We start from the raw sequence: 14,832 nt of genomic DNA on the forward strand, positions 1-14,832 counted from the left end.
AGAGAAAAAATGGAATAAAAAAATGCGTCCCTGGATTCTTCCTTGGAAACCTTGGAGCGGATGTGTAGCAAGATTGCTGGGAAAGAAACAAGGATTGCGCAATATGTCTTCATCTATCATACCGCTCTGTACATGGGATATTCAATAGAGTGCGTAATATACCACTGTATCACTCACGACAACTCCAGCAGATAGCGAGACGAATCTGACGAAAAGAGGTACATGGTGAAAGAGGTGAGTTTATCCTTTAGGCTTTCAAGCTATTGTGATATTCTAAATCTTCATATAAACTTTCAACTTTGCAATTTGATGTCAGATATTCGCAAACAGCTTGCTGCCATGGCAAGTATTTATTTTTTCGTCATGATTACTAGTATCTATAGCATGCATTCTTAACGTACATAGATGTGATATATTGTGTACTGATATCCATGTTCTTCGACAGTTACTGATCTATGATGTAGGTTTATGTATGTTTTTACTGCTACAGTTCTTCAAAATAAGGTCCACTGAAAGTAATAATTATATCTATCATGTCTATAGCATGGGTGTGGCACAAATTACTTGATCTATTTTACTTCTTTTACATTCTCTAACGCTCTCCCTTCACCCCCCCCCCCCAAAAAAAATAAAAAATAATGATAAAATTGATCTTACCTTTCGTGATGTTATCAAAAGTAAAATCAAATAAAAGTAGGGGGAGAATACTGACTTCGACCCCCACCCTGGAAAAAAAAATTTTACGCCCCCTGGCATGTATAAGACTTATCATATCCTATATAAATTCAGTGAGAGACATCCAAACTTGGGTTTATCGTGTGATCATGTTAGATGCAATTGCAACAATTTCACAAGCCAGTCTTTTCTATCATACCGCAGCACTTCATTTCCAAAATGGCCACAACGAGTACCAAATCCAAACCTGCCCCTGAGGATCGGGAATGCTGTGTATGCTGTGCCACATCTGCTCCGACGAAAATTCTGACGTGTTTTCATGCTTTCTGCCAAGTTTGCCTCGATGACTTCGTCGATTCACCTAACGACGATCGGGAACCCACGTGTCCCATGTGTTTAGAGGAAGCTTCTGAGCCCGAGAGTCGAGCAGCTGCATCAGAATCGGAGTGTTCATCAGAAGAGGAATCTTCTCGTCTGGACTTTGAGAAGGAGGGCGATAGTGCACTGTGCGGGAAGTCTTTATCAAAGAGTCGACGTGCCTGCAGAACGCATGAAAATCAGGAGGAGAACTGCTTCTGCCTAGATTGTGGACAGTATATCTGTTTCAAATGCCTCATGTCGGACCATGCACCCAAGGGACACCATTTGCTCGACGCCACAGTTCATGAGACGCAACTCGAGAAAAATGTTCAAGAACTGAGAGAACGAGCTGAAGCGAAGAAAACGACAATCTGGAGCCACATTCAAGCCATCCAAGAACAGGCACCGCTCTTGCGGAGCACGTTGAATCAACTTCACGAGGACATTGACAGCACGCACGCTCGGATTGCTGAAACTCTAGAGCAGCGAAGGAAAAGACTGAAAGAGGATGCTGAAACCCGCATGCAGAAACTGGAGACCGAGTTGCACGATATGGAGGATGCGTGCCGTAAAGGAATCGCCCTTGCAGAATCAGTTGAGGGACAATTGTCCGGTGGCGTCGGCGTCCGTTTAGAGAACGAAGCGTTCACTTCTCACAAGTCACTTTGTGAAGACATGGAGTCATTCTTAGACGAAGCTGATCCAGATGTCAACCGACCAAGCGATATCGTAAACAGAGGAAAGCGAATTCGGCTCTGCTACAACCGGGGTCCCAGCGATATAAATATAGGTCAAATAGAGAACATTACAGGACAATTGTATCTCAAGTGCGAGAGGCGTCTTCCGGTTACCGATTGTGAGCACATCATATCATTTTCTGATGGAAAAGTGGCTGTTGGATCACGAAATGGTGGAATATACATCTACACTGAAGATGGTTGTCTTCACAGGTCCATGCAGACGGGAATGGCCATCGCTAAACTGGCACCTCTTTCCGTCGGACGAGTGGTCGTACGGGATACAGATAACACAATAGCGATATTTTCTACGGACGGAAAACGGTTCGGCGTCATGTTCGAAACCATCAATAATCACAAAGGTGGATATGGTGGTCTCACAGTAGACACTGAAGATCTCATCTATACCGGATATAGGAAAATCAAGAAGATCCACGTCCTTCCAAGTACGGGTGGCAAGGCACTCAGGATAATTCCATGCCACTATTGTAGATTCGGACCAATATTGGCGTTCATAATGAACACAAAGCAGATGCTGCTCCTGAAGGGAAGTGACGTTTTGTTGATGACCATACGCAACAGCACTGCAGGGACAGTTCAACACAAATTTGTTACCGAAGGCGAGGTCTGTCTCTACCCTGCAGTTCGCAACGATGAGTCTATCCTTATTGCATCGGTAAGGGATGGTCTTCTGAATATCTCCCACTACACTAGTGAGTTTACGTTGATCAAAACTCTCGTCAGTGGCGTGAAGATTAGTTTTGAGTCAGATGAGACGTGTAACCTGCTAGAGTTCGAGAGCGGCAATGCGATTGCTTTTGTCACTCCAAACACGCTGTACATTTTTTCACAGGCGATTTAAAGAATGCCATTCAAACGAAAACTTCCTATTGTCTTACTTAGATTGAGATATAGTTGTCACGACATACCATGGATCACAATATTGGAGGAAAATCAAGAGGATACTTGAATTTACTTATTCCACTACGACTGATACACATTTCCAGCGTTTTGATTTGTCAAAAATTTTCGCCTGACCGGTTTCTCATCAAGATGGATTCCATTGCTGAATCACAAACGATACAAACTCCTTACGATCTATGAAACGATAACAAAGTACACGTATAATGTACTTTCCTTTTCATTGATTACTGATGTTGACATTCTTTACTTTTACGTACACTGTGCATATATGTTATTGATTATAAAATAAACTGAATTGAACTGAACTGAATAAGAGACATCTGAACTCAACTCAACTCGCAAGATGATCTATGTCACGCAATTACATGTGCTAAATTGAAAGAGGAAAGCCACCCCAAAAGTAAATAAATGTCAAAGGAAAGAGGAAGATATTCCCAATAGAACGGTACAAACATGACAAAAATCGGATAAGAAATGAGACAGATGTGACATTTCGAAATTTCTTTTTTTTTTCGAAAAACGTTTCTTGACCAGTCCTTATGAATATTCAACTGAGCAAGTTGACGATGCCATGCTCTCACACTTATCCATTTCTTATAAGAAATTGCAACAATCTCGTATTTCAGCTGTATGAATATAAAACCTGCCTTTAAACCACCCAAAATAAAAATAACTAACGTTAACTCTGATAACTCTGTTAACTCTGATATATCTATTTTCTTCCTTCAACTGCATCTTGCACTCTCACCTGCAACTGCACTGCACTCACCTGATCACCTCCCTCCAAGAGAGTTATGTCGTTGGATAGTCATTTTATGAGGCCTCCATCCATTTCAAGCTTAATCGCTTATGATGGTGGTCTCCTGCATTCATTGATCTCTGTTGTTTACTGAAAAAATACTGTATATCTTATTTTATGTTTCTGTGTATCTACATTGCTCAATGCAATCACCTATGTGTATCTATTTACTGTTATCGATTTATTTCACTGCACTTGTTATTCTTTGTTCTTTGTACTTTTTGAAGTTTGTATTCAAATTGGATCTGAATGAATGCAGAAATAAAAACAAACAAACAAACAAATATACATTGATACAAGACCATGCTTCTACTTGTATTACCTAAAAATAAATTTCCCCGAATTTCATATATGACACACACTGTGAGGGTATGACATCATCAACTTGCTCATTTGCGTATTCATAAGGACTGGTCAAGAAATGCTTTCCGAAAAAAAAAAAAGAAATTTGAAAATGTCATATCTTCCTTATTTCTTATCCGATTTTTGTCATTTTTGTATCGCTGTGTAGGGAATATTTTTCTCTTTCTTTTGAAGCTTAGAAATCATGAATAATTAACAAACAATCTCTGCATAGCGGTGTTCAGTAATAGAAGACGTCAGTTTTTACTTATTCATTAATCGTCTGCATTTACCTGCTCTAATCATGTTCAACCGTACATAGTTGTCTAGCAAACCGGCCGCTTCAATATGATGTCTTGCAGTATTTTACGTCAAATTTTGAATGCACACAATCTTCACACATATTGCAAGATCAAAAATGGCGCGAAAACAAAATAGTGAGCGCAACGTAACCTCAAACAGTATTAGCAAGAAGCTACAGTGTTGGACTGGCATAGGCCTTACTCCGTTCGATTCAATGATATATAGAGCCTGTATATGTTATATGTATATATATATATATATGTATATATACATATCATATATATATATATATATATATATATATATATCCTCATGATAAAATCTTGCCGAAATTTCTTGTATAGATGCACTGTGATATTTCATAATAATTGTTTAACATTGCATATTTTCATTCAAAAATGAACGCACACCAGGAACGCCCTGTGAGTATTTCATTGTCGGTATTGGCGCACAGTCCTGAGTAAACTCAATCCGCTGAATCTCTCCCCCTCCCCCTTTCTTTTTTCCTCGAACCTTAGAGATTTGGTGATCTGTTTTTTAACTTCACTGTCATCTTTCAGAGTTTTTATTTCATTTCATTTCATTTCATTTTCAAATATTTAAGAATTTATAACTATCACTGGTTATTTTGTGTGTATATTTTAACATTTTCCATTAATTTGCTAGAGGTAACACAAATGATTATGTATACTGAAGTATTGCCGACTGTGTGTATTAAAACACGAATACGATTGTAACAACTTTTCGATTCTTTTAAGTGAAAATAACATTTCGCATGAATTGTGTAATCATACATTTCTCATAGGTGTCTGTCATTGTGATCCATGCGTATCGTAATGGTACATATTTATCACTGACTTAAACCATGATATATACTAATACAACGTTTGTATACTTTGAACTCCTGAGTTTATTTGTGTCAGCGCGCATGCGCAAGAAGGTGCTTTTATGAATGTTGAACGTATTTCTTTCAGCCTTCCATAAATGTTAAAACACACAAAAAAAAAAATTAGAGTGAGAGAGAGAGAGAGAGAAAGAAAGAGGGTGAGCGAGAGGGAGAGAAGATCAAACATTTATAGATCTCAGAACGTCAAGGTAATTGAGATGCTGTTATCTTGATATCTATATTATATAGATATCTGCAGCTGTGAATGCGATGACGTAATAATGTTTTAATCAAGTTTATATGAGGCCTGGAAAGAGATGGAGAGAATACATTGATGCATATTGCAAATTATTAGGACGATGTGGTTCTTTTTTACACTACATTGTAATTAGAATTGTATGCTTTTGTATAATCTTTCCATTTTTTGAGCGCATAGAGACATTATCACTACGTCTTTGTGTTATGCGCTATGTAAGCACTGTCAACAATGGTCAATTATTATTATCATTATTACATCTACAATATGTCCTGTATACGAACATATTAATACGACTTGCACAAAAGACAAGATACTGTAATGTAATTCATCCTCAAAGGGGTCCGGCAGGTATATACTGTACTTGATTGGAAATACACTTTCATTCAAAATGAGCAACTGATGGGTTAAAGATAACAATCACGAGACGAAAGATGGACAAAGACCTCTCTGTATGCTTACACAAATACAACTGATAGATCCAACATCATACTACTAGATCCAACATCATCCACACGGTTGAACTAGTAACGTATACACACGCACAAACGAGAACTAGCTACATTTAATTGTGTTAGCAATTTTCAATGTGAACACAATATTCATAGTCATAATTTGTTTTGTGTAACATAACACTGATGACGCAAAGATAGATATGGTCAAAATTGCAAGATTAAGCTGCTATCAAAGGAATACTCTTGCGTATCTAGGAGTGAAATACTAGTACATCATGGATGACAGATTAGACAACACAAAATTGCATGTAGTAAGAGACAAGGTATACTTTGCTGTATTGACTATATATAAATACATGTACGTACAAAATGTTCGGGTGTACGGACTTCGTCATGTCACGATCAAAACAGAGACATTACTGATGGCTTACATTCTTTCAGATTCACTTCATATTGCAGCCACTGAATAAGCAATAGAAACTGGTAAGTTAAGATAAATTAATGAAGACATTACCTGTCAGTGAATAACGTTTATTGCTGCCAACTGTCTCTGAGCAGAACGGCATTTTGATACGGACATACAAATCACATGCCACCCTAACATATGTGAAGTATTATGTTATCTAATTCCTGTTCCACGAATGGTGCTCGACCTTCATTGGTTTATGAGTGCTAATATAGTTACATCTTTTTTCCCTCTGAATGCAATTAGATCACACTTAATTTCTCTAAAAATGACACTACAATGCTATTGAATTGAGGCAAGGCTCACGCAATTATGTAAAAACGTTCCGTATCACTATAGAACAGAATATATATATATATATATATATATATATATATATATATATATATATATAATCTTCTTTGCTGCGTAGAAGAATTATAAGTAAACACGAATAAAGAGCTGTAATGATTTAGGAAAGATTTCCCCGGCCCGTCTAATACCCTTAAGCATAAAACATTCTTAGCTCAAAAATGTTCTCGGCTATTCCTCATACGGACAGGCTTAGCGCAGTTTTTAACGGCTTATTAGCACCACAACTGTGGTAGCAACCAAGTCATAATGAAGTAATTAAGTTCTAGTTAATCCTTGTGTGAAGACGGGATAGAGATTTGTGGCCTGGCACCTGCCCCACATTTCAGAATACCAGTGAGAACGGAAAAGGCACTAATGTTATTACTCCACTCCCCCCCCCCCCCCCCCCAACACCCCCTAAACAAAAAATATCCAAATAAATAAATAAAAGGTAAACAAATAAATAAATAAAATAAATGAATAAAATGGCATTCAAAATAATCAACTAATGGAGGGAATCGCAGTTTGATTTAAAGCTCTAATGGGAAATAAGATGACCAAAGTGATTCTTAGAGCTCGAATCTTCCTCTGTGATATGGTGACAGCAACGATCATCTCGCATGTGTGTAAAGCATACCTCAAGATATCAAGATCAATTTTTTACACTGTAGCTATTTTCTGTTCATTTGTTCATTCGTCATAAGTGCAGAACATCATACGTTTTGCTATTCATACAACCATAGTTTTTTCCACATCCTAGGAAATAAGGCTCCAGGGTCTTTTGTATATATAGGTCCTATTTTGCAGAGAAGAAAAACAAAAAGTTAATTGTGTCTGATCGAAGTGTTTACTTTAAAAGATCACAAACTCCTCTTTAGCTCGGGGGGGGGGGGATAGTAAATCGATTGTTTTCTTCTTGCTTTTTTAAACTCTTCCGATTCTCTTTCTTCCTTTCTTGTGTGTAAAGACGAGCAGGAAAATGATTGAAATTATGTATTCAATGCTATATACTGAATTTTGATATCATTTGGCTCTTGTATAGATCCAAAGCTTCAGTTGCTCTTTTTCTGGAATCGCCATGTGGATTTGGCGCCCTTTAACTTGAGCCATTCATATCCAATATTCTATGTGGTCGTGTTGAAGAATACGAGCGGAATGTCATATCGCACGTAGAAATTAAACCTGGTCTGTGTCATTAAGATGGCGGGTACGTCTGATATTTGGCAGTTTCCTGACAACTGCTCGAAGGCGTACGCCATGCAGTCATGAAGTGCGAAACAGAACTGCGCACAGCACAGGAGGCTGTCGCACAGGTGACGTTGCTGCACGTGCTCTGACACGGGGGCGCTGTTCGCAAACGCCATTCTGAAAAGAGTACTCCGTTGGCGTTCCACGGGAAACCCTGAGTGGGCAAGGATAAGATAAACTGAGCAAATGCACAACCGTAATCAACCTTTAAACCATGACACATGAAACGTTGTATTATTTTGATGCACAGTTCACACAGAATTTGATTTATAAACAATAATAATCAGTAATATTCAGGCATTGTTTGTCATATTTTGTGTGCAACATAAAATGGAGACTCAATGCGAGTTACACTACGGTCACGTGACCACTTTCTCTGATTTCTCATTAAGTATTGACGTTATAAGCTCATCCTATTGACGTTTTTCGCTATAGTTCGTCACGGGTAATTTCAGATCTTTCTCATTTACGTCACTGCTACGTAGCTCCTAGATCGCTTCTTACGACACCGGTAAACAAGACTTTTCATTGTGCATGGTTGATTGTATATTATAATTATGTGTGTGCGTGTGAAAATGTGATCTTTAACTATTCTTATTGCATTTGTCATTACTATAGGTGGTTTCTTTTGACTTCTTCATCAGTAATCGAGACCTGTTGATGCGATTTATTCGTTATTTTGTTTCTTCCCTTTCTTACATCATTCGGTTTCATAGACATAAGTTTTGGTTGGCAGAGCCAAATGGATCCGTCATTCGTTACAATGTCTGAATAATTGTTGCAGGTAATTCGAAATTATGACGTTTTGCCACTAATGATCAATTGGATAATACGGAGTTTATACCTCTGGTTTCACATATGAAGGGGAACTTGATATTGCAAGATCTATCGGCCCAGCGATAATCGTCCATGTGATTGAAAACCAGGCAGTCCGTCCCCCTGTCAAGGTTCCCGTAGAACGTGTAGCCGACATTCTCGCCCGAAATCCACCGATACTTTCCCTTTGAGGATAGAGTGAGACCAATCCAGGAATCGTTCATGCCTGTCCAGAGGGAATCAACCCATAATTCATGGTTAGTAATAATTTCCTGGGTACTGGAGTATATCACTTAACTGTCCCAGTCCACAATGATACAGTAATAATTAAAAATGATATTCTTTTCATACAAAGGTCATAGCCTCTTCAGTGTTGCTACTGTTCTACACCAAAAGCTCATGCCTTTATCATGACTAGCGTTTGTAGGGTTGAGAGGGCAATGTGTCTAAAAACGTTTTGTTTTGTTTTGTTTTTTCTCGAGGACTTGACGGGATTCGAATTCCGGATCTCCGAGTGAGAGTCTTATCTACTATGCCACAGTGTCCTTATAGTGATGAACACCTCTGCTTAATTCAGTTTATCCTCATATCGAGTTTTTTACGCATTCACATGAAAAAGAAATATTGTGTGACTCGACAGAGAAGTCACGCTTCATGCTGCACCGTGGCTTGAGATAATTCAGTGCTTAACCTAACTGTAGATTAAAAATTATAACTATAGACTATAATATAACTAAAGACGAGCGAACAGAATACTGTGCGAAGTTCAAATGTGAGACACCTTACCGTGATACCTCTTCTATGCTTGATATTAGAACCAAGATGTTTAAACTTACCCCAAATTATATATATATATATATATATATATATATATATATACTCTCTTTAAAAAATCGAGTGAAAATATTCACTCTTAAAGGAGTGAATTTTGAGTGAAAATGTTCATTTTCACTCATTTTGGAGTGACCTCAGGGATCAGTCGAAGATTTAGGAGTGATCCCTTAGGTCACTCCAAAACGAGTGAAAATGAATATTTTCACTCAAAATTCACACTTTTTTGTATTAACTCCTTTAAGAGTGAATATCTTCACTCGATTTTTTTAGAGAGTATTAATATTATATATATGTATACATATATATATATATATATATATATATATAATATATATATTCATATATTACGCGCTTAGATGAATTCTAATGAAAGCCCCGAAACTCACCCGATTTTTCCACTATGTCGACCACGTGGTCACTCTCTGCCAAGGTTTCGAGGCATACAAGATGGCTTCCATTATTTCTGTTACACGTCCTAACTGCCTCCGGTCTGGAAACCGTATCGCTGAACACTTTGTAGCACGAGTCATGGAAGCGAGATTCAAAATCCTGTGGGCAGTTTCCAACTACAGGGGAATTTAAAGGGGGAAATCCAGTCCAAATATAAGTTAGTCTGATAAAAAAAGAATAAAACCTTACGAGTTTAACGGTAAAAATTGACTGAAATCAAGTTATGAAGTTATGACATTTTAAGGTTTTGCTAATTTCTGCAAAACAGTTCTTGAACAGTGGATATAAATATGCAAATGAGTGAGCTAACGTCATAACCTCACAATTCCATTGATTGTGTACAAAAAAAAATGATGAAAATTCAATGTTTCTGTCATAGAAGTCTGAAACATGATATTATTCCTGTCTGAGTAACTTAAGAACATGCAATGATAAGTTTGACATAATACTAGGATTTGAGCCTGGGGTACAATTGCTTTTGGATGAAAAAAAAAACCTGGAAATTCCCAAATTTCATGTACAAACTATATGGCAGGTTGTGAGGGGATGGTATACTCACTTTTCCATTTGCATATTCATATTGACCGTTCAAGAACTGTTTCCTGAAAAAATACCAAAACTTCGAAATGTCATAACTTCCTTATTTTTAACCCGATTTCGATCAAAATTTTACCATTGAACTCGTAATAATTATTTTACTCTTTCTCATCAGACTAACTAACACTTGGACTGGATTTTCCCCTTTAAGAGGAATTTAACCCTCATATCGTGAATTCAGTGTATACAGCATGATCAGTAGAGCATATTCGATCAAAACAAGAGTTACAACAGTTCTTGATGTCGTGGAACGATAAAGGGATTTTAAAAAGAATACCACATAGTATTTTATTTTTGTAACACTTTACTGACGTCTCTAAGCAGCAGGGTGAATGAATTACCCTGAAATATCATGACCAGTATTAAATCGGGGGAACGTTTACTTTTCATAAAAGTGAAATTATGTAGAAGTTTTACATTATTATTATTTTTTTTTTTAGCATTCATTGGATCTGCACATTATGTTGGGGTAAATATCCATTTCGTTGATAACATATTTAGAAAATCGTGTGATTGCTACATGTTGAAGTTTGTTTTGTTTTGTTTTGTGTTTTTTTTTTTAGAGGAAAATTTGCAATTTTGTTAAATCTTCCACTGGACTTTTATTTTCATATTCTAAATTCAATTCGAATCAGATCATTTTTCTTGAAACTTATAGACCATTTTTAAATCATTATCGTACTTCTGTGTGACATCGTCTCGAATTATGCATGTCATCAGCGTAATGTCATGTTGCTTCATCGTCCTGATATGACAATAAATTTACCCAATAAGTTTTCACTTTCTTCCATACATGAAGAACAGGCAAAGCAAAACTGAAAGCACGTAAATTAACTCTGAGCGATATTTCACACACGGAAGAATTCACAAATGAAATATGATTAATACCTCCAATTCCCAGCTCAATTTCACAAATGAAAGGAAATAGTTGGACACAAGTCTGGTCATTCCATTTCCAGCTGTTCAATTTTCGCAATCTCACGCACTCCGAGCCCTGGTTGTGGGCGTTGCCATCCGTTGACCAGTCAGTAAAGCTGAGTGGGGCGCCATTCAGCCACGTGTAACTGAGTGCATCCCGCAGCTTCAGTCCCAGCCAAACAGATTCCATTGGTATGGCCTCGGAGAGAAAGTTCATGAGGTGCGTTTGCTCATCCTCTGACGTAACAGTGACGAGGGTGGCCCCCATTTCTTGGCATAGCTCCTGCGCATCGTTTCTACGTTTTGACGGCCCGAGCGCGTAGCACGAAGACCCAACGTTGGAGAAACCCGTGGGACACACTGCATTTTCAACACATCGGGGGCGATGACGTATATCATTAGAAAATCAAATATGGCAAGCATCGATCAACTCAGGTTAGATGATAATTATCAATCGATCTATTTGATGTCAATCAGTGTCTTTGTAATCGACCTAAAGTGTATACAGAGGTGTAAGAAATAAACAGAAAATATGTTTCTCCTAGTGCACAATTTATATTATTCTATACGAGATTCTGTACTTATAAATTGCATTTTTATCTTAATTGTAATTTGCTCTCTTTGCGCATTTTGAAGGGTTTTTTTTCTTCCAATTTTTAATTCTAAATTTTCCGAATTCCTCACCTGCTCTTACTCAGAATAATAACACTTATTTGTTTCGTTGCTTTTAAACACAATGACACCAGCAAAGAGTAATAACGTTTTTATCACTCAAACAGCACGAGTCTCTCACCTATAGCTGTATATATTGTATCAAAAAAAAAAGGAAAAAAGAGAAGAAGAAGAAGAAGAGGTAGAGGAAGGTTTTGCTTCGGACTGTGCCTTATATCATAACCTGATTTCATCATCTCGTTCAATCACGACAAAACACTGACATTCTTGAATGAATGATTGTTAGTAATAAAAGAATAACTGTTCAATCTCTTTGCACTGCCAACTGTTCTTGGTTCCATCTACGTTGAAAAGAAAAACATTAAAGGATGACACGAGTACCGGGCGAGGATGAATTCAAAATTGCTGAGTTTTCCATGTGTGCAGGGTTCCCAACGGGACTTATTATATGAGCTAATTTCTGACTGATGTCTACAAGCACACAGTCTACTCCATAACTCTACAAGAGGACTACTTTTTTGGAGTGCTTCCCATCTCACCTCATATCACCCCCCCCACCCCCCACCCCCAATGCACGCGCATCTCCTTCGCTCTCTTCTTCTCTCTTGGGAGCTGTAACCATAGCAACGATATATCCTTCTCCGCATCATCTCAAAGTTGGCTTGGCCTGCGAGGGCAAACGTTTGCTCAAGTCGATCAGATTTGTCGAGAGAGATCGATTCCCATCAATCCAATCTCATTAACATGTGCCCAAAGAGAATGATCATGTTTGATCTATTTAACAACTTTTTGCCAGTTGACCGATCGGAGTCTCCCTTGAAATAAGAAAATGCGTTAAATAGACTCTTTGATAAAACCATTTGATGCCTGTCATTATAACGGAGATCGTTACTGAAAAATAAGTCAACTTACGCAAGACAAACTTATGTAGATATAGAGCTAAAGAAATAGGTGAATTGAGTAGTATTTGTCTTGAGAAGAAATAGTCAGGAACTTTGGGAACACGGTCCCTTAAATGTGTTTGATATACAGATTAGCATCTTTTTTCTTGTCTTGTGTATACCTTTATCACACATTTAAAGTTGTTCGAAAAGCTTTTCTATCTTGCCTTACATACAACTTTGCAAGCACATGCACCAAAGTTCAATAATACACAAGTCGTAAGTGCGAGCAGCTTGATTTGCGTGAATAGTACCTTCCAATACAAAATCTATTCGATTATTTGCAAATGACAGTAGCGACCGAGGGGTACTGAAGTAATGGGATTGCTTCGTTGGTGCTACAATCGTAGTATTGTGAGCAGTTCATCATTCTTGTCATTTTTAACAGTATATCAGGATCGTCATAATAGTTTTAATTTTATTACTTCTAGCATTTTATCATGGTAGTATTTGATCTTGTTATGAATCTTGGTAGAATGATATTACCCCAACTAATGAGTCGTTGTTTTTTTCTTGTTTTGTAATTTGTCTACAAAGTATTGTTGGCTTCGTTAGCGGTAATTTATTAGCAAGGGACAATGATTTCAGTTAACATGCGCACAACGCGGACTTAGAAAAGCAGAAATAAACCAAACTAACAAACATTGCGGACTTAATGTAAAACGAAATTATCGCTATCTCCTAAAGCTCAAGGAAAATATGCCTACATAAACTGTATTCTCTATGGACATAATCTAAAATGATTGATCAATGTCATCATTGAGATATTACTTACCAACCTTTCCGCCCACATATTCAAAGAAATCCGAACACAGAACGACCGCAAATACAATACGCGCCTGTAAAGACAACATCAACACTTTTAATTTTGTACCTGTTATTCATTTCGTAATTTCAATATCGATCCAGACTGTCCTAACTCTCATTCATATTTCTTTCCTGGTCGTATTCCAGCTGGTAATTTAGCGACAAATCTATTATAATACCAACTCAGTATAAGCAGATAAGTGCCTGTACATAGTATGCATGTATTGGTATGACTGTATGAGTAGAAGTCTATTCATAATATTCTTATCTAAGTAGTAAAGCAAGCAATGACAGCCAGAACTGCCCTGAAACAATTTGTTACAAGTGGCACTCGCTATGATGTACTCTCATGCGCTTGGACTAACAATACTACTATACCACAATTACGATAATGATAACATCAATATCAACTACGCTACTGTAATAGTGATAACAACGCTATTACGATAATGTTGGCAAAAAAAAAAAAAGATTAACATTTTACAGGCAAGTAAAACATGACCATAACTGATTCATGACTCACAACTTTCCGTTTGACGATTTCCATGATCCAAGTTAGAAGAACAAAATATCTGGAATTGTGTCAGCGAATGTGACGCCACTTCCGTTTGAAACCGACCGGGAGCGTCCACAAGGCCACGTCTGTCGGATGCTGAACTGGGGACAGAAGAGCAGAGCTTGCCACAGATCATAATCCAATATGTGAGACAGCTATTAAAAACATGACTCCTCGCGCGCCGCCCTGGAAACCAACCCAGATCTTCGTGTTTACTGACAGGTGTCTCATCTCTTGGACAGTTTGCATCATCGTCTCCTTGACGTGCAGACCAATGCTTGGCAAATTAGATTTGACGTCATAATAGACTATCAACCCAAAGGCAGATTAGATCTATGCCTGCATGCCTGAACGCAAGTATCATGAACATTATACAGCTCCAATATACATTTTTTCCCTCTCTAAATTTCTCTTTGTTCACAATGTTAACTATAAGCATATATTTAAGGAAAGCTTT

The 14,832-nt window shown here is 37.6% G+C and overlaps 1 protein-coding gene across 1 annotated transcript; it reads right to left on the bottom strand.

Annotated features, from left to right (window-relative positions):
* Positions 1-7,660: 7,660 nt before the first annotated feature.
* Positions 7,661-14,366, bottom strand: LOC140227488 (C-type mannose receptor 2-like). Its single transcript, XM_072307888.1, has 6 exons — positions 14,343-14,366; positions 13,788-13,851; positions 11,370-11,759; positions 9,821-10,000; positions 8,629-8,826; positions 7,661-7,938 (listed from the first exon to the last, which is right to left on the bottom strand). The coding sequence occupies exons 1-6, from the start codon at positions 14,364-14,366 to the stop codon at positions 7,661-7,663; spliced, it is 1,134 nt and encodes a 377-aa protein (XP_072163989.1).
* Positions 14,367-14,832: the final 466 nt, after the last annotated feature.

This window comes from Diadema setosum, chromosome 4, assembly GCF_964275005.1.
Source record: "Diadema setosum chromosome 4, eeDiaSeto1, whole genome shotgun sequence".
In the NCBI taxonomy this organism is placed as follows: Eukaryota; Metazoa; Echinodermata; class Echinoidea; order Diadematoida; family Diadematidae; genus Diadema; species Diadema setosum.

What these genes read in the sequence shown, in the direction of transcription:
- LOC140227488 (XM_072307888.1), bottom strand. Translation starts at nt 14,366, where the DNA reads ATGGAAATCGTCAAACGGAAAGTT. An exon ending in ATATGTGGGCGGAAAGGTTG is followed by an intron (nt 11,760 to 13,787) that starts GTAAGTAATATC and finishes TTGAAAATGCAG; the next exon opens with TGTGTCCCACGGGTTTCTCC. An exon ending in CGACATAGTGGAAAAATCGG is followed by an intron (nt 8,827 to 9,820) that starts GTGAGTTTCGGG and finishes CCCTCTGGACAG; the next exon opens with GCATGAACGATTCCTGGATT.